The 23,970-nt window shown below is 39.0% G+C and overlaps 2 protein-coding genes across 8 annotated transcripts in view; one reads left to right on the forward strand and one right to left on the reverse strand.

Moving 5' to 3' along the window:
- Nup37 (nucleoporin 37) overlaps nt 1-23,970 on the reverse strand; it is a 49,564-nt gene that overhangs the window by 17,363 nt on the left and 8,231 nt on the right. The window contains exons 1-5 of one of the 7 annotated variants that reach the window (XM_040755130.1): nt 17,010-17,083; nt 11,427-11,531; nt 6,381-6,505; nt 4,372-4,444; nt 2,822-2,916 (exon numbers count right to left, since the gene is read on the reverse strand). In XM_040755130.1, the coding sequence (XP_040611064.1) occupies nt 2,822-2,916; nt 4,372-4,444; nt 6,381-6,505; nt 11,427-11,459 (326 nt within the window). In that variant the 5' untranslated portion in view covers nt 11,460-11,531; nt 17,010-17,083. Of the gene's footprint in view, nt 1-2,821; nt 2,917-4,371; nt 4,445-6,380; nt 6,506-11,313; nt 11,532-12,491; nt 12,609-12,772; nt 12,847-17,009; nt 17,084-23,970 lie in introns of those variants that run through there. The other 6 variants (XM_040755126.1, XM_040755129.1, XM_040755125.1 and 3 more) reach the window with 6 other exon arrangements.
- The window catches only part of LOC101830314 (PARP1 binding protein), a 53,152-nt gene continuing 41,791 nt past the window's right edge, over nt 12,610-23,970 (forward strand). Inside the window, exons 1-2 of the mRNA XM_040754316.1 lie at nt 12,610-13,115; nt 15,817-15,973. Coding sequence (XP_040610250.1) covers nt 12,610-13,115; nt 15,817-15,973 — 663 coding nt within the window. The remainder of the gene's footprint in view (nt 13,116-15,816; nt 15,974-23,970) is intronic.

Genomic DNA, 23,970 nt, shown 5'->3' on the forward strand with positions numbered 1-23,970 from the left:
CCAAACAGGCCCATAGAACCCACCAAACAATTCAGAAAATTGCCAAGGTTATTGGTTGCTCTCCCAAAACTGATAGTAAGGCCCTATTCCTGAATACAGCACTATACAGCTCATCATGTAGGAGTTGACATGGAGAAGCTAAGCTGGTGCCAGCAGAGAGCCATCACTGGTACAGACTAAAAATCATAGTGGTGTAAGGAACTGTGCATGCTATCAGAGAAAGGCAAACACTAACCAGCTACAAACCTTTCAATCTGCAGTGGTGGTGCAGGAGTGGAACAAAAGTTGTGTGAACAGCCAACCACTATCTAATTGGACTTAAGGACCACTCCGTGAGACGGAACCCATGCCTATACTGCTCAGGTGGCCTAGAACCCGAGACTAGATAGTACATGGATGCAGGGAAAAACAACTACTAGTGTTCTTCCAAAGGCACCTAGCAATAAAAGGACTCCTAATGACATTCTGCTGTACTCATAGATCAGTGTTTAGTTCAGCCATCATCAGAAACGCTTTCTCCTGCAGCAGATGGGAAAGAATAGAGTCCCCCAGCCAGACACTATGCAGAGAGTGAGAGACCTTCAACACACAGTCCTAAATGGGATGTTTCCATAGGAATCTCTCTTCTCAGGCCTCAGGGAAGTCTGTGGAATAAGAGGTGGAAAGACTGTATAGGGAGGGAAGACAGCAAGGAAATACAGCCTTCTAGACACAACAGGACCGAGACACATGAACAGAAACTGTGGGAGCACGCACAGTGCCAATATGGGTCTAGGCCAGATGGGGTCCCAGAACTGAGAGAGGAGTGAACACCTTCCAACCCTGCTCCTAAGCCAAAAAGTTTTTCCAGCCGCTAACTACTCACACAGGAATAATTTTCTCCAAAGTTCAAAGGAGTCTCAATAAGCATACAAACCACACTTGAGGGCAGGTTCCAGGCACAAAAGGAGATGCCAGCACAAAACCAACTCAATGCTGTTTTTGGAGGGTTTTTCTGTCTCATCATGTTTTATTTTGACACTCTCTCTCTTTCTTTATATATTTTAATGTTTCATTTTAAATATACATAAAATATTATCTATATATCATATATAACACATATAACAACATTGAATTGTATATATTAATATATTAAATATAATTTAAAATATAATTAATATATTTTACTATACATTTTGGTTTACCTTACAGGTCTTTTGTTTATATATTAAGCTATCCAGTTTTGTTTTCATGGTATTATTCCTTTGTGCACCAATGTATATATCTCTGTGTCTATGTGCTTCTGTGTTTATCTTTGGCTCTTTATTTTCTTTTCCTGTTTCTTTTTTAACCCTATTTGCTTGTTTTTATCATTTTATTAATATTGTTATTTAGATGCCTGCTTGTTTATAGTGAGAGAGAGCAAGAAAAGGTATGAATTTGGGTGAGAGGGGAGGATCTGGGAGGAGTTGGGGAGGCGGAAAGCCTAATCAGAATATATTGTGTGCACATATGCATGTATATAAATATATTTTTTCCAATAAAAAGGAAAAACAAACAAATGAATAACACCAAACCAAATGAAACCCCAAGGGAAACAATCAGACACTGAGTACGCCTCGCTGCAGCCTGCCTCTCACAGGCTTCTTCTCAGCCGGCAAAGACACTAATTTCTTCTCCTTTCAGCTTTCACTACTCTAAATGCTTTTGATAGGAAGATCATGTCTTATAGAACTTAATTACCAACCTTAATTTCAACTTTCCTATTATTCTAAATGATCTGTTTATTAGTTAGGCCTCTAAATATTTGGGACCCTAGGTTTTATGCCTACCAACCTTTCATGTCCCTGACAAGGAAATTATGCAGGTAGTACATAGACACAATAGCCTATAACTGTAGCTATACCTTTGCAAATGTAAGTTATATACAGACAACATTATTTAAGAAGTACCTAGTAGCTGGGCGTTGGTGGTGCACGCCTTTAATCCCAGCACTCGGGAGGCAGAGGCAGGCGGATCTCTGTGAGTTCGAGGCCAGGCTGGACCGACCGCCTCCAAAACAGAGAAACCCTGTCTCATAAAACCAAAAAAAAAAAAAGAAAAAAAAAAAAAAAAAGAAGTACCTAGTGGATTTACTTTCAATGTGAAGTACTACGTATTTAGTAGCTATATAGATCTATGTGCATTAATAATTGTGAATGGTTTTGAAAGCGCATTACCAAACACTGAAACTGCAAAGCGCATTCAGTGAACTGTTAAAGCAAACCAAGCAAATGGCACTTCCCCCGACTCCCTCATTTCACCCTGTACTCCTCCGCTCATTCCTACCTACACCATTGTTCTCTATGTCAATGATTTTCGATACTCTACAGCTTTGAGCATTAGAATGCTATACTTACCTATCCACTCTAGACTGGGGAAGGAGGCCATGGGGGACACACATCATACTGAAGTGTATCCACTGAGAACTTTATATATAGACTTTAGGATTGGTCAAAACACTAAAGTTTCCCTCCTAGGCAGCCCATGAGAGATTCACAGCTCATTAATAAACACTAACTTAATTATCCTACTTTGATCCAGTGGTAAATACAGGCTTATAAATATGCAGATCCAAAAGAAGAGGGCAAGAGGTACTCAGGAAGCAGCAAGTGCCTGTTAATTGCATGAAAATTTAATTTATTGGTTTTGGAATGTTTGTGCCATGTCTACAATTTAAATGAAAGAGATTTCATTTTTGGTATTTCATGTGGCCTATACAGATTACAATTTCCTAATTTTTAAAATGTTTATTAGAATTAAATGACAATTCACAAATGTGGCTATAACACAAACAACGTACCTGCAGGTGTGGTCATCACTTACACTTGCAATTTCATGGCCTTCCTTGGGATGGAACACCAAGTCATTAATGAAATCTGAATGACCCTCCAAAACCTGGAGGAGAAAGAGACCAGTAAGGAAGCATGGCCACAATCTATAGTATCTCTATCTAATATTTCACTTCATAATTTTTTCTTCCTTCTCTTCTTTTTTAAAAAAGGTTTTGCAAGAAAGGGTTTCTCTGTAGCTTTGGAGGATGTTCTGGAACTAGCTCTATAGACCAGGCTAGTCTCAAATTTACAGAGATTCACCTGCTTCTGCCTCCCAAGTGCTAGGACTTAAGGCGTGATCCACTGCCCAGAGTATTTTTTTTTCTATAAATATATTTTAAAATTATGATTTATATAGCCACTTTCCTAGAAGGTTATCTTAGAAAGAAGTCAACCATCTAATAGTCTTCCTTTTCTAGTATGTATTTCTTAGGGAAACACACGATTTTTTTAAACTAATAGAGTCTTCCTTTTCTAGTATGTATTTCTTAGGGAAACACACCATTTTTTTTTTAACTGCACCTGTCCTCATAGCACCTCCACACTGTTATTACATAAAGTTCAAATCAAAGTTGAAGTTGTGAAAACATCTACTTAAAACTTTTCCACCTTTACTGAGTTCTCATCAAATTAATTATATACTTAAGGATGTACACACTGTACAATGACTATAGCAACAAAGTTAATCAAGCCATCATACATTTTTGGGTTCACTTACTTCACTTATGTGCATTGTGAGAGCATCTAGGACCTAATCCCTCAGCAAACTTTAAGAACAGTATATCATCTTTAGCTTTTGTAATTATCAATGCATATATCATGCTCATACTCCCTTCACCATCACTCTGTAATCCTGCCTAGTCTATTTTGTACGCAATATTCGTCCCTTGAAGTTATATTTCACTTCATCCTTACTACATCCATCTGTAAACTCCCCTCTTACTTGCTGTTCCTAGCATCTCTAAGTGTTATATTTACTAACTAGCTTCTTCTAACAACCAGTTACTAGGGTGTATAATAGAGTAAATGAACCCTAAACTTTTGACTTTAAAGAGATGGTAAATCATAATCGCCAGCTTTCCTGGATCTTGAGTTAACTAAGACACACGCCTTTGGACTGAAGGAAGACGACCTTCCCTCAGAGTAGCTGGCAATGGATATAACAGAGTCCCAGGAAGAACCAGCGTTGCCTGTCAACGCTGTTCTTTGTTGACAGAAGAGTGTCCAGGTGATCTCACTGAGAATCTTCCAGGCCTTCAAGACCACTGGGACACCTGACTGAGCAAGAGGGTTCCCAGCCTCTTTGTGGCTGCTGGATGACCCAGCTCCTACTAATAATGCCAGTCATTCTACTAAATCCACTTTTATAAAATATATTCATTCTACTGCTTTTGTTCCTCTAGAGAATTTCTTACTAATCCAACAGTCATTAAAAAGTCATTTAATCATAAGTTTAATTCAAAAAGCAAAGAAAATGAACAGACTTTAACATTTCTACTAATTGTACTTGTCAATATACCTTATATTCATTTTTATCTTGGAGATCTGAAGTAAATAGTCTAATCTTCATATCAGCAGCTGAGGTACAAAATCTGAAGAAAAAAAGCAAACAAACCCATTTTTAGTCTTTGTAAATTGAAGTCCTCCCTCTATGCCACCTTTGCTCTATGACATCAAACCTTATCAAAACTCATGATGCTCTTTGGGATTAGTGGTGGTAGGGGCAGGGGTTATTGTAGTATGCACTAAAAATGTTACAACCATTAAAGAAAGGAGGAGCAAATCCAATGTTTTATTCTGGAACATGCTAAGTGTTAGCACGTTCTAGATTTGTGTCTTTATAAATACAGAATTTGTATTAAGCTGGCATGAAATACCTTGCATTCCCTGCCTTTCTCTGAGTTTCTGCTACTTTAGGGGTCTACAAGTCACCCTGTAAGAAGAGCAGAGAACCATGGAGGACTGACAGATGATGAGCGATCTGCTCTCTGCTGCTATGAAAGAAAAACAAGCAGGGAGCAAAAGTGAAGCAGGTCAGGACGAGGGCAACCAAGCAAACAGCATATGCATTACCAACCAGGCCTTTTTAAGTCTAAATAAAACTTGACAACGAGATTCTAACTCACACCTCAGCAATTTACAGATCCCACTATGCAGTCAAAAAGAAAATTCTATTTCAGAGACTATAAGTAAAGCAAAAAAATAAGCATATGACTATACTCATACACAATTATATGTCAGTCTGGGGTATCCAACTTCTTGGCTTCTTTCTGCCTTGAGGAAGATATTAAATATATAAATACTAGCAAAAGCTAGTGAGTGACCAAGTCTGTGTATAACCTTTATGGTGTCTGCTGCCACAGACAAGCAAGAAGTCTTCACACAGTAATCCTACTTATGAAGCACCTGCTTGATGGCCATCAAGCAGGTCCAAGTTTGTCACCACTCATAAAGAACATGGGCACATCTAGGTAACACAACATAATTTTTTATTTTTTTATTATGAAAGTCAAAGGGCAACAGTAAACAAACAGGACAACTGACACTGTATTTGAGAAACCATCGTGTCAGTATTTGGTTTGATGGAAGGAGCTACAATTCTCAGTGCATTATCAAGATGCTTGCCAGATAACCTGTTTTGAACTTTACTACTGGTGATCTGTCATTTTAAAAATAGTTTCCCACAAACATAGGTGTTGCCAAAAAGTGATGACATGAATGGGTGTGAAGAAAGGGATATTTGTCTCGGGAAAGATGTTCCCTAATTAAAAATTAAGTTAGTTCAACAGTAGCTAACTTAAATTTAGTAAGTACTGTTTTCCAAAAGACAAATCTTTTAGCTTTGACATTTGCAGGAAGGAAACAAGATCAGGGATTTGTGACACACTGTAAATAGCCTAGTAAGGTGTTAGAAGGCATCAGTACTTGATTTTTCTCAAAAGCAACTATTATTTTTTAAAAATGTTTTCATCAGAACTGAAGTTCATTGCCTAAACTAGTGATGTATGTTAGGCTAAACATGAATCTATGACCTAGGTTCACATACAGGATCAGAAAGGCTACGTAATACTCTTTCAAAAGCATGTTATTTTACCTGAGAAGCACTTTATTGGTTTTGCATTTACTTTGTATGTGCTTGTATGTACACACAATGGTGGATATGTGGAGGTCAGAGGGCAACTTGCTGGAGTTAGTTAGCTTTCCTTCCATCAAATAGCTTCTGGAAATTGAACCCAGGTAGTTGGGTTTGGTGGCAAGTACGCTTACCCACTGTGCAAGCTTGCTGGCTCTCAGACAGTACTTTAATTCAAAAGTACAGAATGTGTGAAGACTTAAAATGATTCTGATGAAACTCCGGTAAAGAGATTTGCAGTTTGGATCTAACACACGGTCAAGGCTTCAGCCACAAATCTAAATTGCAAAGATGATAATCCAATCACCTAAGGTCATGTAAAATAGTTATGGAGCACTTGGGATCACTTAGCACAAAGGACATTAGTAATACTACATTGACATGTTTAAACTTACTTGATTACTGGAGGCAGTGAATCCAGTTTGGTCTCTGGGCTCCAGGCTATGCCATCAACTCGGACTCCATGGTGAAATGTCCGTAGTGTTTTGTACTGAATTCCTTCAATGTCTGATTCTTCCTCCTAAATGTAAACAGTAAATGTTTTAACGTTATGAAGACAAACAATAAAATACTCTGAATTTCATCTTAACCAATAATTTATCATGAGGCATGCATATGCTTTTGAAGAGTATAAAAGAAAACGAGATATCGAGATCATACTAGTTTATGAAATTAAAAAGAATATTGGAGGGTTTGAGATGTGGCTTTAGTATTTGTCTAACATGTACAAGGTGCTAGGTTTGATCCCCAGTACCCTAGGGGAAGGGCCAAAGAAATGTAAATGAACCAAACGTTGTCAAGCCTCAGTTATTAAGAAAGACAAAATATCCCTTAGGTAAAACAAAACAATAAACATGTTATACTTCACCTAGGAGACTTTATTTTATTTATTTAGAGACATTTTATTTTTAACAGTATACATTGCATAACAACTTTTTAAAAACTGAGATGGTTTTAGGTAAACAATTTGTTATACATAGATTATGTACTGACAGAAAGATAACTGAACATATACTGGAGTTTTAAGTATGTGGGAGATCCTTTGGATGACAAGTCATGCTTCCAAATCAGTGTCATTTTCAGAGTATTATATATGCAGAGATGTTGTAATTCACCTGTCCCATTAGAGGCCCAGAAGAGTGAAGATAAAGCTATACTGATTAAGGATACTGGCGCATGATAATACTACATAGGAGAATAGGGAATTAGTCACAAAAATTCCGAGGAAAAAAAAGGTAGTGAGGGAAGACATTTAGCCATCTTCCAAAATAACTGCTAATCTCCTAATTCTTAGGCTTGCAAAAATCTATTTTATGTATTTCTTTACATGTTTCACAGTATACTCTCATATATACTTGTGCTGAATCCCAGTAGATGTACTAATTTCTCCACGGCAGCTTTTGAGGTCCTAGCAAAGTAATTTCACAGGCATCCTGCCTGTCTTTACAAATTCAAACACTACGTGAACATAACTTTAAGTTTCAAGTAGACTTAAATTAACAAAAATTTGTTCCATTAATCAAAGAAGCAAATGGAAATACACTTAGTGAGGAAAAAAAAATTGACAAACTTTATTACTTCATCATTTGTGTACATTACAGCTGTTCAGCTAATAGGTATGCCAAGGCAGCCACCACTGAGCAGTTTAAAATCTAAGCCTAATCACAGCTGGCTTCACAGTCTGACTCAGCTCTATTTTTTTCTACACTTTATAAATCTAAAAATGAATTTTTATATAAAGCACATTATTTTGCTACTGTAGCAAGAGTGATGAAAAGCAGGTCCTGTATTTGTTACTCAAATTAGATATGGAATTATTGAGCGGTCAGAGGGATAATGAAATCACAGGGACTGCATAGACCAAGCTCTATGTGTTAACAGGAAGCCTTGCCCTGCCCCTGGCATTACTGTCTGTTATTGAGCCAGTCGATGAAAAGAGCAGTGTGTGTGTGTGTGGTATAGACAGAAATGAATGCTATTTTTGGTTCAGTTCGGGGTGTAGGCAGTATTGTATAGGCAGGAAATTAAGAGAGTTTGGAAACCTTGCTGGAATAGAAATGATTATACAAGGCTCCAGCAATTTGAGGTTGAGGAACAGCCTAGTTGGTAGAAGGGCTATTAAAGGATTTGAAAGTGGTAGGCTTTTCTACCACACCCATTAAGAGCCACATACAGAATTTCAGTAAATTAAGGCTGGTTTATCTAATGCAACTCTTATTTAGTGGTTTCATTTTTACTCAAACATCTGAAAAAATATTAAAAAAAGAAGGATAGCTATCTGAACACTCCCAATGAAAAAGAAGTAGCTGCTTTTGGGAGAAGTAGATTAAGTAGTAGATAGGACTACTAGTGTTCTTAACATTAAGCCAAAATGTCTCCATGTAAATTCTACTTAATGCCCTAGCTCTGTCTCTGGAAGTGTACAGAATAAATTTAATTTAGTGATGGCAAGCATTGCTATAGCAATCTCTACTAGGTAAACACATTCAGAGCATTTCTAGCACCAGTTTTAAAGCAACAACTGCAAACAAATGGAGGTGATAAGCCAAACTTCGCCAGTCTAATACCTCTTCTGTATGAGTTTTAAACAATTTTAATAAGGCCCTGAAATTTGTTGTCAAATATACCATCTCCTTTTAGTCAGAGTTCAATGCTGAGAAATACATTTTAAAATTAATCCTTCCTTTTGTTTTTATTGTATGTGAATGAATGTGTATGTGCATGGACTATAGTACACATGCTGAAGGCAGAGGACAACTTTTAGGAGTTGGTTCTTTTTTTCCTACCATGTGGATTTCAGGGATTGAATTTAGGTCATAAGACTTGCCTTTACCCACTGAACTATCTCATGGTCCTACTTTTATTTTATTACCATAACACTTAAACTTGTATTTGTGGCTCATATTATATTCTAACTGGTTAGTATTTAATTAGCTCTGTTTGGCTCCCCATTTTGTTGACTCAGGTTAATATTCAGGTAGTACATTTCTCAGTCATAATATGCCCTTCCCAGTTCTAAGTCTATTGTCTTAAGACTTATAGTCACCTTTTATTAAATTTTTGCTTGTTTGACTTGGTCCAATGCATTAAACAATGTTTGGATCTGAACATAGAGTTTGGCATACAAATGGAACTCAATAAATATTTGCTAAATGATGTTGGTTATTCAAAGGATTAAGGTATCTTTTTTGCTTTATTTTTTTCCATAAAAATAATGTACTTGCCTAACCAACATACTCATTCAAAGTCCAACTGGAGACTTCTTTGTTTCTTAAGATTGGACAAGCTGTGAAACTTCATCCTCATTGATCATTTATAAAGAGGCTTTAAGGATCTCTTTGGGGGAAAGGGTCTTTATCAATTTTGTATTTTCAAATTTCCTGGCCCTTAGTATACTCATGACTTTTGGATAAATGTTTAATAGTCAACAAGCCTACCACTGTCTACTATTTCTACTCATATTTCTGGATACTTAAAAGGATAGCACAAAATTCGGAAAATTGTTCTGCTGAAACTCAAAATTTTCTGTACTTAGTGTTTCCTGATAATCTTACAAGACTGTTCCTTTCTGATAAGCATGGGAAAATCAGTTCGATTTATACAAATTGTTTCTTACAAGGTATGAATTTGGGGGATATGAAGCTTGAAGGTTTTAGGATGAAAGAATGGGAACATCCAACAGCATTTAAGTAGATAATCTAGAAAAGTAATTTGTTTTGGGTCTCCAAGGGCAAATTAATGAAAATAAATTCTTCGGAATATCTGAATTATTGACTTAATTTGAACAGAAACAGAATGGGTTTGATACAAGAAAAGAACTGTGTTTAGAATGAGGCCTAATTCTTGTTCTCATTTCTTAGTCATCCAATTCCTTAAACATGTTTGAAGTAGAATGGAAACTCTATGAGGGAAGGGGCAGTCATATTTAGCTCTACCTCTAATGTGAAGAATAGAATATGATTCGTGTTCTTACGAGCTAATAAAAGACAGCCCTCATTGTTTCCCCTTCATTTGGAAGTAAGACCTACTTTGGTACTCTCACAGATCTGAGTCTTCTGAATGATACAAATATTTTATGCATCTCCCTTCTCATTTTGTCATTTTCCTTTCTCTCCTCATTACTTACTTTCTCTAGTTTTCCTTCCCCTAATTTTCCTCCCTTTTTCCTCCACTATTTCGCAACTGAACTTAAACTAGCTGTATTTATCAGTATTTGGAAACACAATTCTATGTCTACATCTATCAATTTAGAAAGCAATGACAGTAATTATGGAAAACTCAATTCAACCATGTGGTTTGCCTAACTTTTCTCCAAATTAGTGGCCCGAGTTAGAGAAACAGTTTTTAATAAGCCTTTCTTAAGACAATGCTACATTATTTGGCTGAATCACACGACTTGTGATTCTGACAACCCAGCTGAACTTAGGTCAAGGATCACAGAATACAGTTCTTAAATATTATTTTGGTAAACAAAGAATTGCAGAAACTCCAGAGGGCTGAATCTTCCCTGCTAAGCATCTCCTACACAAGACCTAGGTTTCCTGTGAGAAAACATGGTATGGGGTCTCTTGGGAGCAATTTTTCTTTGATGATTAAATATGAGGGTGTGACTGTCATTATTGCCCATATCAACCACAACTAAAATACTCATATGGGTTACTATGTCAAATGTCTTCTGGGAACTTTATACTCACTAACTCACTACACCTCACAAACCATACAGAACATCATATTCCTCACATTTAGAGAAGAGAGGTTAATTATCTAATGAAGGTTTAATGCTAATTAAGCACAGGCATTCAAAGGTAAATGTCTAGGCAGTGTGGCTCCAGAATTCACAGAGGGCTATAAACTGCCTGCTGTAAATGTAATCCTATACTTTGCTATTCTTATACATGTTGTAGATACAGAAAGTGTGAACGTTAATAGGAAAGCTGAATATTATTATGAAAGGTAAAATTCTTTGGAAGAATTTTTTTTAAAGAATTTCAACATCACCTTGTTTTACATAACAGGGAAATTCGAACAGGATTGCATTTAATTGGGCTTTCTAATACATGTAAATACAAATGTGTATGTTCAGCCTTTATATGAATATTCCAATACTAATCATTAGGTGAAAGAAGACCTTCATATTTTTCATTTACATCACCTATTTAATGTTTACCCAATCATTACTTCTGGGAAAGTTTTTCTCTACGGATTATCAAGTCATTTGTTTTCTTGTATTTAAGTGCAACATAGTTTTAAAAGTTTAGCTCTGGTTTGTTTAAATGTTGTTACTGATGAAACATTGTTACCACCATTCTGCGCAGTTTGTGGACTAACCTGAAATGTACACATGCCAACAACCACATAATTACTGCCACCATAGGCAATTAGATTTCCCGAATCCCCACTCTCAAAGGGATTGAATTCCACCACATGTACATAATCCTCACAGTCCACAGTGTAGGCAGCACCCCTTGTAGCATCCTGCTTCATCGTGTATCTCAAAACTTGAGCAGTGGTGAGAACCAAATAGCCTTCTACTGGATGTCACGAAACTGTGGATCACAAAGGTGAAAACAGTGTTAGCCATCAATAGAAGAATCAAAACAAGGCCAGGTAATGCACTATCTGAGGCAGCTCAAAAGAGAATTCTGCTTATATTAACTGACACACACGTGCATTTATATATTTAGCACTTGGAGACTGAATAATTTTAACAGACTCATAAAATTATCAAGTGACAGAGATATAGCACTATTTGTAATTGGCATGTTTTGCATTTTACTGGCACTATCATACCTACAAGTTTCACAATAGTACCAATAGTCCCCATTTTGCCTAAGAAATTTGCCAAGTGAATAAAAGGGGAAAGAATTTAAACGACTTAGTATGTATTGGGCGCAAATACTAGAGAAAGCATAGATACATACATTTGCCTTTCTCAAGACTATGCTATATTGTGTTAGCTATATAACTTTTAATGTTCTAATAGCTGACATCAAGTGTGAGATGAGCTGTAAACTCCTATCCTAGTCTAAAGAGGCAAGGAGTCCAAGATCTTTGAGGGATATTATGGTCAAGGGCTCATTACCAATCAACCTTAATCCATGCAATAAAAGGAGCAGATACGCCGGGCGTTGGTGGCGCACGCCTTTAATCCCCGCACTCGGGAGGCAGAGGCAGGCGGATCTCTGTGAGTTCGAGACAAGCCTGGACTACCAAGCGAGTTCCAGGACAGGCTCCAAAGCTACAGAGAAACCCTGTCTCGAAAAACCAAAAAAAAAAAAAAAAAAAAAAAAAGGAGCAGATACAAAACACAGGAACTGGAGAAATGTGTGATATCAATGCTATAATGTCAGTCACAAGCCTCGATTTATATGTAGCGGGACAGGTAGTGTGCACTGTAGGAACAGCATCCCCACCGGAGAGTAATTTCAAATTGTTAATTAAAGCGAGGAGTCAACTTGCGCGCAAAACGAACACATTAAATATTTTTTGGGTATCACATCAATAACCTTAATAAATGAGCATTTCAGACCGGACACGTGTTACGCGTGACCAGCCGGCGAGAAGTGCACAGAGTCTGCAGAGAGGTCTAGGACGTGCCCGGGATGCCAGGGCCGGCTGTACTGGATGGCCACCGCATCTCCTCCAGGTCACCGGAGCCCGGCGTCAACCTCCTCAGGGCCCCACGCCTCTCCGGAGCCACCCCACTCCCACCCCGCGAGGTCACAGGGAAGAGGCCCGGGGGAGCGGCACGAGAGGGCGGCCGCAGCCCCCCGCGCTCCATACGCACCGAAGCCAGGGAGGCGACCTGAGCACCGCTCTCCCGGTTGTGGGCGGCCGCGGCTCTCGCCGGCTCTGCTTCCGGGTCGAAGGGCGCGCGCGGCGATTGGTTCCTGGGTCCTGCCGCGAGATTTGAAATGGACGCTGAGGCCATTCAAACATCCGCCATCCGGCGTCCCGGCCGAGCCGCTCCTTCCTGTGCTCGCACCCGCGCGCGGCTCGCCGTCCTGCGTGAATCTCGCCTTTCCCCTGCCCTTCCGTCCCACCGCGAGTGCAATTCGGGCTGCGGCTTCGGGAAGGCGTTTCGGTGACAGCGAAGGGACTTGGGCCAGTCAGCGGCGGCGTCCTGACTTGTGGGTTCTTTGAGGCGGGCTTTGCACTGTGTCCGGTGCAGCAGGAGGACCTGGGAGGTCGCTAGGGCTCCCTGCAGGTGGGGAGAGGAGTGAACCCCATCAAAATCTCCTTTTAGTCCCCTAGCCTGGCGACAGACCAGGGATCTGTCTAGGTGCACCACATGTGCAGACTCCCGTTTCCAGGATTTCTGTCAGCTGTTGCATCCTTCCAAGGGACATTCAGGGCCAGACTAGGAGAGTGACAGTGCCAGCTATCAAATCTTTATGGAGTATTTTCTAAGGACGAGCAATAAGAAAGTTGTACATTCACTTGCTTTCCTGGTGCCTCCCGTCTCACGGACGGACTTGAAGAAATTTATGCTCATCACGATGTACACCTAATGTACGGGTGTGACAGCAGGGGTGCTGAGCAGGGTCGTGCTCTCTCACTTCCAGGGACGATTTCCTGTCTCAGAGCTTCTGCCACTGGCTGCCTTTGTTCCCCTTCCCTCTTCTTTCCTCTCTCCTCTCCATAGTGCGCATTCATTGTGTTTCCTTTTTCATTGTCTCGTTAATTCTTCACCACAGGTTGGGAGACAAGCGCGGAGCCTGAGGCGTAGTCCTGATTTCTGTGTGATAATACTTTACCTGGGCAGCCCTGGGTAACTTGAGGCTACAGTAGAGGTTGATAAGCCAGCTGCAATGCCTATTTGTGAATAGCAAGTTCTAGAGCTAAACATTCTTTTCCATGTTTTGATGGTTGGTGAAAAAGTGAAAAGAGAAAATTTTGGACTGCTGAAAATTATATAAAACAGGCTTCGGTGTCCAAAACTAAAATGAAATTTAGCGGGGTCTAGCCATGTTTACTTGTTTGTGCCTTGTTCCTGGCTGCCTTTATATGACAAGGTCAAGGTAAGTGGATATGACCCCGAACCCCGAATGCCTCAAATATTTAGTATTTGCCTCCTTCCAAAAAGTTGTAGACGCTTGGATGTGACTTGGCTTTCTGACACTGCACTGGTAGTAATGATCTTTCAGGTTTTTTTTTTTTTTTTTTTTGGTTTTTCGAGACAGGGTTTCTCTGTATTGTTTTGGAGGCGGTCCGGGAACTCGATCTGTAGACCAGGCTGGCCTCGAACTCACAGAGACCCGCCTGTCTCTGCCTCCCGAGTGCTGGGATTAAAGGCGTGCACCACCAATGCCTGGCTGCTCTTTCAGCTTTAACTCAAAACAGTGTATAAATTCATGATGCATGATCATAACTAATATGCTTTGGCATTGCTGTAAAACTACATATGTAGTAATGTCTTTTACTTCCCCAAAACTATATGAGATACAAACGTTTTTTCATTTTCACTACAAGGAGGTTGAGGCAGGGAGCAGTGTTATAACTTGGCTAAGATCTCATAGCCAAGTGTGTGATGGAGCCAGGGATTCAGGGCCATCTAGTTCTAAGTGAACTTTGTTTCTAGAAATCTAAACGTATACTACCTTAAATAATAGCAATAGGTAGTTTTTTACCAAAAATTTATTTCAGGCAAATTAATCATGTCATTGATATACCTCTTCATTTTAAGAGATAAATGTGTGTTTTTTTGTTTTTTGTTTTTCGAGACAGGGTTTCTCTGTGGCTTTGGAGGCTGTCCTGGAACTCACTCTGTAGACCAGGCTGGTCTCAAACTCACAGAGATCCGCCTGCCTCTGCGTCCTGAGTGCGGGGATTAAAGGTGTGCGCCACCAATGCCCTGCAAATGTGTTATTTTTAAGAGAAAGAAAACTCAACAATGAAGATTACTGATTATGGCCTTCTACTTCCTGTTTAAATTGTATCTCAGGTTATAATTTATTATTTCACAAGTGACATGTGCCTCTTTTAAATTGGACAGATCTGAGATACCTACATCTGTGTTGCTGTAGTATTCACAGCCTAGTTTATGTGATAATGTAGATACCCATCAAGGAATGAATAAGGACTGGGGAGGGGCCTCAGTGGGGGAAGCACCTGCTGGACAGTTATAAGGACAGGGACTCATAGGCCTGCCCTGTTCAACAACGTGCACCGAATCTCTAGACTCAGAAGGAAATTAGGTATCCATGAAACATACATAGTTTATAAAAACACTTCAGCCCAGTCGAATGCTCTTAATGGGAACTACTGAAAGTCTGAATCTAGAGCCTTGCTTATTAACTATTGCACAAACCTCTTAAGGCTTAGACTCAGATTTCTCAACACTTCGTAGTCTTCTAGTCAAATCAAGTCATAAGGCTGTTTCAGACTCAAATGGGTAGAAAAGTAAACCACTTTTGGGACAATACAAGAATGAGAGACACCCTCCGCCCTGCTGCCACTGTCCACTTATAGTACTACTTTTCTTAAAACAAAAAACTATCTTAAACTACAGATTTAATTAGTGATGTCTGTGTCTATAATTATAAATTTGCAAAATTTGCCTTTCTGTTTTATGTGAATTCAAAATTGAAGGTTGGATTTTTGTTATTTCAAAAGATTTGGCTTAAGAAAACTAAAGTAGAAGAAAATATGATTGGGTAGGAATTGTATTATTCTGTTTTCCTAAGTTTAACTAAAAGGCATCTTGGTAAATATGAAATGACCAATTGTTCACTACTTATTTTTCTTTGTAGCAATGTTTGCTTACACATGTTAAATATTAATTTCCAATTAAAACAAGTCACTTTAACATTGTATTCTGTTCTACTGCAGGAGAGTAGCTGTGCTCAATCAGATGTCTGTCTTGGGCATGATTAAAGTGTTTAGGAGGAATTGGCGTGCCCTCTGTAACTCTGAAAGAACGACTTTATGTGGTCCAGACTCTATGCTCTTGGCACTGCAGCTTTCCATGGCTGAAAACAACAAGCAGGTTAGTAAACTATATTTAGTTTAACTTTTTTAAAACTCAGTGTTACTTGCTACCTTTCGTAACAAACTTGAGCCTTAAGTACATCATCTTCTTTGCAATATTTGCCCTTTTGTAATAGGCTGTTTCAGAAATGCTTCTACTTATCTGTGTCAAATGTTGCTTCTGGAACTTTGTGGGAAAAATAGCGTGTGTATTTGAAATGATTTATTAAATTATTTCATGTGTATAATTTGAACATGGAATGTGTACATTTGGTATTTAATGAAAAAATTGTAAAGATTAAATCTGCAACTCTTATGGTTATATATACATATATATCTATATATATGTAAAATTTCTATTTAATAATTCTTCCTTTGTCCCCTAAAAGAAGCTCTAGAGGAGCACATAAACTTTTTATTCAGTATAATATATTTTTATGTCTAGTTTCAGCACCGTTGTATAGGCTATGTATTCTTAATCAGTTTATGACTGGGCAGTGGTGGTGTACACCTTTAGTTCCAGCACTCAGAGGCAGGCAGACCTCAGTTCAAGACCAGCCTGGTTTATAGAGTGAGTTCTAGGACTGCCAGGGCTACACAGAGAAACCCTTTCTTGAAAAAACAAACAAAAACATCTGTTTATGCATCAAAAACCATTTGGAAAGTCTTAAAAAAAATACTAGCCCTTTGGAGCTTGGTGGCACAGGCCTGAAAACCCAGCTACTCTGAAGACAGACAGGATGATCAGCAAGTTCAAGGCCTATCTGTACTAAATAGTGAGTTCAAGGCTAGTCCATGACTTGGACCTTTGAGACTCTGTCTCAAAATAAAATGTAAAAAAGAGCTGGAGAAAACTCAGTGATAGAATTCTTCCCTTGCACATGGGAGCTGCTGGTTTCATTCTCTAATAATACCAACCCACCAAACAAAAAATAAAATAAAACCCAAAATTGTTGCCTTGTTGTCCCAATCCAATCTTCATTGGCTTGCTAGAAAATACCTTTTAGAAAATCTTTACAAAATGATTCTTTTGGAGGTAGCTTGAATCTACTGACCTTGCATTAGAGATGGTTGTGGAGTAAATGCTGGCTAGGGTGGTAAAGAAAGGCTTCTTATGTTTAGATAGACCCTAGACAGAAAGAGAGGAAGATTTACTGAAGGGGTAGAAGAAGGGGAGGGGGATTATTAGTTCTGAAGTAGACTCAGGGAGATCAAGATACTGGATTGGCTGTGGATGAGTAGATTGGCTTCAGTACCTTGGGATGGATAGTGAACCGATATTCTTAGGAATTATTTTAATCTTACATATCAGTAGTTTCCAGACTTCTAGATCTCACAGACCAATACATTTTCAAAAAGTATTAGACATTAACAGAAAATAAAAACCATTTAGGAAAAAGGAGAAAAAAAGCAGTTGATATATAATATGACCTTTTTTTTTGGTTTTTCGAGACACGGTTTCTCTGTATTGTTTTGGAGGCTATCGGTCCAGCCCAGCCTCGAACTCACAGAGATCCGCCTGCCTCTGCCTCCCGAGTGCTGGGATTAAAGGCGTGCGCCACCACCGCCCGGCTAATATGACCATTTTGAAAAAGGAAAATTATGTTCTCATCCTCCCTCTTCTTCCCCTTACTACACCCCCCCAGGGTGATCCATGTGTTCCTCTTAGGGTCCTCCTTGCTAACTAGCTTCTCTGAAGTTGTGGATTATGGTTTGAATATCCTTTGCTTTACATCTAATATATACTTATGAGTGAATACATACTGTGTTTGTCTTTCTGAGTCTGGGTTATGAGAAAGGGAGATTAAGATCATGATGGAGAATCTACAGAGACAGCTGAACCAAGCTCGTGGGAACTCATAAACTCTAGACTGGCATCTGTGGAGACTCCAGGGGACCGAACTAAGCTCTCTGTATATGGGAGACAGTTGTGAAGCTTGAACTATCTGAGGGGCCCCTGGAAGTAGGACCATGATCCCTGTGGTGGGATGCCATGCTCAGTGGCAGTAGGGCTGCAATACAAACCTGGTACATGAGCTAGCTTATTGGAGCCCATTCCCTATGGTGGGATGCCATGCCCAGTCTTAATGCATGGGTGAGGGGCTTGGCCCTGCTCCATCCTATTGTGTCAGACTTGGTTGACTCCTCATACAAGCCCTTACCTGTGAGGAAGAGTTGCCTAAGGGTGGGCTTCGGGGGAGGTAGACAAAGAGGGGTGGGAATATAAAATGAAATTTAAAAGAATAAATTATAAAAAAAAAAAGGAAAATTATTCTAACGCTTACAAATTAGGATGCCTATAGTCTTGCATCAAAGGATAGTGTGTTAGTTACCTTATTTTTCCTATCACTGTGACATATACCCCAGGACAAATAAAGAGAGACATGAACTTACTTTGACTCGTGGTTTTTGGGTCTTATTTCAGTCATTTGTTCTTGCTCCATTACTTCAGGGTACATGGTGAGGGATAGACAGCATCCTGACAGTGAGATTGTGTGGCAGCTACTGCTCAACTCATGATAGGCCAGAGGCAGAGAGAAAGGGACCTTCAAATCATGCCTCCAATGACTTATTTCCTCCACGGTGGCCCTATCTCCTAAAGTTTCCAAAGTAGTGTCACATATTGGAGGCATAAAAACATGGGAAGCATTTCATATTCAAATTCTAACAGTATAACCTTTGCATGGAGAGTTGGAGTTTTGCATATTTAAACTAGTATATAGATAATTTTGAATGGAGAAGAATTTTGGCAACTTACATCTTATGTATTTTTATGCTTATTATTATAAACATTGGAAACAACAATTTAGGAATTCCCTTATTGTGTTTGAATTGTTATGGTGCCCATCGACTCCTGTTTGAATGCTTGGCCCATAGGGAATAGGACTATTAGGAGGTATGACCTTATTGGAGGAAATGTGTTATTGTGTTATGGGCTTTGAGGCCCAATGTGGCTTCGTCTCTTTTCTGCTGCCTGTGGATCAAGATGTAGAACTCTTAGCTCCTTCTACAGGACTATGTCTGCCTGCATGCCATGACAATAATGGACTAAACCTCTGAAACTGTAAGCCACCCCAATTAAATGTTTTTGTTTATAAGAGTTGCTGTGGTCATGTGTCTCTTCACAACACTAATATCCTAAGACACTAATGTTACAAAGTTAATATTGTGGAAAAAAGTAGCTCCTACTCAAGACAAGTATTTTAGGTTAATAAATGCTATGGGGATATAAAGATGCAAACTAAGGAGTAATAGGGGTTGAGGTGGAGAGGTTGTGGCAGTTTTAAGAGCAGGAAAAGCTTTGTCTGGAAAGTATCACTAAGGCAAAGATGGGAAAATTTTACACGAGTTGCTGTAATTAGCCCCTTCAGTTTCTCAAACATGCCAGGAAATTCCCACCTTGAGGGTCCTTGCATGTGCTTTTCCTGTTAGTCTTGCTTCAGCCTGGCAGGTTGCAGGCCTGCATTTGCAGACACAGCTCTTTATTTTCAGCATTGAGTTTGCTTTAGGCATTGTGCTAAGTGTTGGAGTTAGAACAGTGAGCTGGGGTATTGAATTCTGCTTTATAATTCAAAGGTGAAGAAGACATTAAGCAGATGATTATGCAAACAAATACAAGTACTAGCTATGGGAAGCTCTGAAGCCAAGTACTTGATTTGGTACGAGAGAGAAAGATGACGATGAGAGAAGATAAAGATTAAAGATAGAGGAAGGAGTAGGATTGACTACATAAAGGAAGGAGTAAGGGGTAAGACAAGGATGGGGCACCAGCATATGAAGTGCTGTCTGTGCAAGCTTCAGAGATCCTTAAGGGACAGGGTAGCTGAAGACACAGGTGGCGGTGTTTACATGCCCAGTTTGTCTATTCTTTATTTTTAGCCAAATCAGTTGCACATAGGTGTGTTGAGTAAACTGAAGTAGTAATTATTTTACTTAGTTTTGGAAATAAAAGCTAAATTGATGGGAAAGTTGAAGGAATAATACATCGATTCCTATGTGCCTTCTACTTCTGTTCAGAAATTGCTAACATTTACCGCATTTACACATTATTATTCTTTTGTTTTTTTTTATTATTACTCTTTTAAATGTTATGACATTTGGCACTTAATCTTAGTGTTAGTTGTTTTTGCTTGTGTACATTTTAATTATTATGCGTCCACTTAGTGAAGTGAAACCATTGTTTTGGTTTCTTTTTGTTGCTGTGATAAAATGCTATTACCAGAAGCAACTTATGAGGGCAAGTTCGTGCTGGCAGCAGGTGGCCTGAGCAGGAATTGTATCTTGCCACCTCCTACATGCAGGAAGGGAGGGTAAAATGTAAGGAAATGGGGTGAGGCCATTATAACTCTCAAAGGTTACCCAATGACACATTTCCTCCAGCAGTCCTGTCCTCTTAAAAGGTCCATAATCCCAAGCAGTGCTACCAACCGGGGACAAAGTATTCACATGCGTGACCCTATGAAGGACATTTCTTATAGACTATCATGACATAAGAAACTGTCCCTAATCTAAGATCATGGCATTGTGTTAGTATCTCTATTTCCTTTAGTGTGAGTCAGCCTTTCTGTCCTTTAGGACTGACACTTCTGACAGTTGTAGGACTAGTAGTCATTTATTTGTAAAGTGTCCCTCAATACTGGATTTTTTATTGTTAGCTTGTATATAGTAAACATTTTTGATTGGAACAACTGACAAATGATGGCTGTGTTCCTCAGATGATTGCATGATGTCATGTTTTCCCCATGAGGTGATGCTCATCTCTTACCTGAAGGCTGGCTGGTTTAAGTCTGGTCATCTTTTCCATTATCAGTTCTGAAATCACCATCTTTTTATTGTCCATCTTTTCATGTTTTATTTTACTGTTTATTTATTTTGGTTTTTCGAGACATGGTTTCTCTGTATAGCTCTGGCCATCCTGAAACGTGCTCTGTAGACCAGGCTGGCTTCGAACTCAGAGATTTGCCTGTCTGTGTCTTGTTAGTGCTGGGAATAAAGGTATGAGCCAGCACTACTGAGTTCCTTTTCATTTTTTAATATTTATGTGCCCATATACATACACATACAGGTAAAAATACTTACATGTATATATATATATACAGGTACTTATGCTTCTTTATGATCATTTGACAGGAAGTAGCAGACAGCTTGAGCTTTTATTTCTAAGAACTTCAGCCTCTATCTTTTAATTCTAATGTTATTCTCTTCTATGATCACAGTGTAGTTGATTTCAGGAAATTTTATTTTGCTGATATTCTACATTTAATTTAGATCTCTCTCTAGCAGAAAAATAATCACTGGGAAAACTCTGAGTAAAGAGTACACAAGAAAAAGACAGTACTGGGGCTACTTCCAGATCACTTCAGGGGAATCTTCCCATCACATTCTTATGGGAAGATTCTTTTTCCTAGTGGTCATAAAAAGAGTGCTGATTTTTAAGAGGTTTTGACTTTGTGTGATAGAGTGAATGGAATGGGTCTCTCACCCAGCTGCCCACCATCTTGGGAGGTATTTCCATCATCTACTGTCTTAATTTCTTTCTCCAGTGTTAGAAAATTGTCATCATAGAAGTCTTTTGCTTCCATGTTAGGTTTATTCTAAGTTACATCTGTATGTTTTGAGGCAGTTGTGAGTGGGATTGTTTCTATGGTTTCTTTCTCAGCAGGTTTGCCATTAGTAAAAAGGAAGGCTACTGATTGTTTTGTGTTAAGTTTGAAACAATCCTGCCACTTTGCTGCAAGCGAAAGAGCTTTCTGATGGAATTTTTAGGATCTTTAAAATGTGTTTTGTTTTTATTACTATTATTTGTGTGCATGTGTGTGTATGCACTTGTATATATGTATGTGTGTGTAAGTGCACTTGTGTCAGGCTTTGAATGTGGAAGTCCATCTGTTCACTCCTAAATTGTGAGTTTTGGGGATTGAAGTCAAATCATCAGGCTTGTGTGGCAAGTTTCTTTATTCACCAACATACTGGCTCTAGGGCTTTTTTTTGTATAAAATCATATCATTGGAAAATAAGAATACTTTGACTTATCCCTTCCTAGATGTATCCTGTTTATTCCCTCCTCTTACTGCTCTAGCAGAGACTTCAAACACAGTATTAAGTGTAGAGAAAATAGACACGCTTGTTTGCAGTGAAATTGAATTTTCTCTCAGCTACTATGGTATTGCCAATTATTTCTCTGTATACTTTATCATAATGCCATGTTCCTCATGTCTCTGTAGTGCTTTTATCATAAAGGGATTTTGGATTTTCTCAAATGCCTTTTCTGCACCTGATGAAATGGTCATGTGCTGTTGTTCACTTACTGACTTGAAATTCTGTTGAACTATTTCTGCATCTCTGGAATGAATCCAACTTGACTATTGTGAAAAATCTTTAATGTGTTGTTTAATTATATTTGCAAATATTTTATTGAGAAGTTTTGAGTGTGTACTGTGTTCATTATGGAAGTTGGTCTGTAATTTTTGTTGTTGTTGTTTAGTCTTTTTCTATTTTGGTATCAAGATAACATTGGCTTCATAAAAAGTTCCATAGACTTCCTTTCCTTTCAGTTTTATGGACTACTTTGAGAAGCATTCATGTCAGTTCATTAAGTTCCAACTGGGATTTTGCAGTGATTTTTGTTGTTGGGAAATCTTTTTTTTTCTTCCTTTTTTTTAAAAATTTAAGTTAGAAACAAGCTTGCTTCACATGTCAATCCCAGCTCCCCCCACTCAACCAGTCCCCCACCCAATCTCTACACCGATCCCCAGGGAGGGTGAGGCCCTCCATGGAGGATCTCCAGAGTCTGTTATTTCATCCAGGATAGAGCCTAGGTCTTCCCCTAAGAGTCTAGGCTCAGAGAGTATCCCTCATTGTGGGATGGGCAGCCACAGTCCGTTTGTACGCCGGGGATAAATACTACCCAAGGCCCCATAGATTACCAGGCCTCCTCATGACACCCACATTCAGGGGGTCTGGATCAGTCCCATGTTTTCCACACAGCCATAAATCTGGGGTCCAAGAGATTCCCCCTTGTTCAGATCAAGTGTTTCTGTGGGTTAAACCAGCCCAGTCTTAACTCCTTTGCCCATCAGTTCTCCCTTTCTGTCACTGGATTCCAGGAGTTCAGTTCAGTGTTTAGCTGTGGGTGTCTGCCTCTGCTTCCATCAGTCGCTGGATGAAGGTTCTGTTTCCCAGACTCTCTGGCAGTGGGATTGTATGCTGGCACTCTCCTGATTCATGTCTAAAATTCATATATGAGTTAGTACATGTTTCTCTTTTTGTGACTGTGTTACCTCACTCAGGATGGTTTCTTCTAGTACCGTCCATTTGCCTGCAAATTTCAAGATTCCATTGATTTTTTTCCGCTGAATAGTACTCCATTTTGTAAATATACCACATTTTCTCTATCCACTCTTCATTTGAGGGGCATCTAGGTTGCTTCCAGGGTTCCGGCTATTACAAATAATGCTGATATGAACTTAGTGGAACAGACATCCTTGTATGAATGTGCATCTTTGGGGTATATGCCTAAGAGTGGAATTGCTGGGTCTTATGGTAGACTGATTCCTATTTTCCTGAGGAATCTCCATACTGATTTCCAAAGTGGTTTATGAGTTGGCCCTTTCTCCACATCCTCTCCAGTATAAACTGTCATTGGAGTTTTTGATTTTAGCCATTTTGATAAGAGTAAGATGGTATCTTAGAGTTGTTCTGATTTACATTTCCAGGATGTCTAGGGATGTTGAACACTTTCTTAAGTGTCTTTCAGCCATTTTAGCCTCCTCTGTTGAGAATTCTCCATTTAGTTCTGTACCCCACTTTTTGATTGGATCCTTTGGTGTTTTGGAGACTTGCTTCTTGAGTTCTTTGTAAATTTTGGAGATCAGCCCTCTGTCAGATGTGGGGTTAGTGAATATCTTTTCCCATTCTGTAGGTTCCTTTTTGTCTTATTGACTGTGTCCTTTGCCTTACAGAAGCTTCTCAGTTTCAGGAGGTTCCATTTATTAATTGTCAATCTTAGTGTCTGTG

This window comes from Mesocricetus auratus, unplaced genomic scaffold (assembly GCF_017639785.1).
Source record: "Mesocricetus auratus isolate SY011 unplaced genomic scaffold, BCM_Maur_2.0 Super-Scaffold_100011, whole genome shotgun sequence".
Lineage (NCBI taxonomy): Eukaryota > Metazoa > Chordata > Mammalia > Rodentia > Cricetidae > Mesocricetus > Mesocricetus auratus.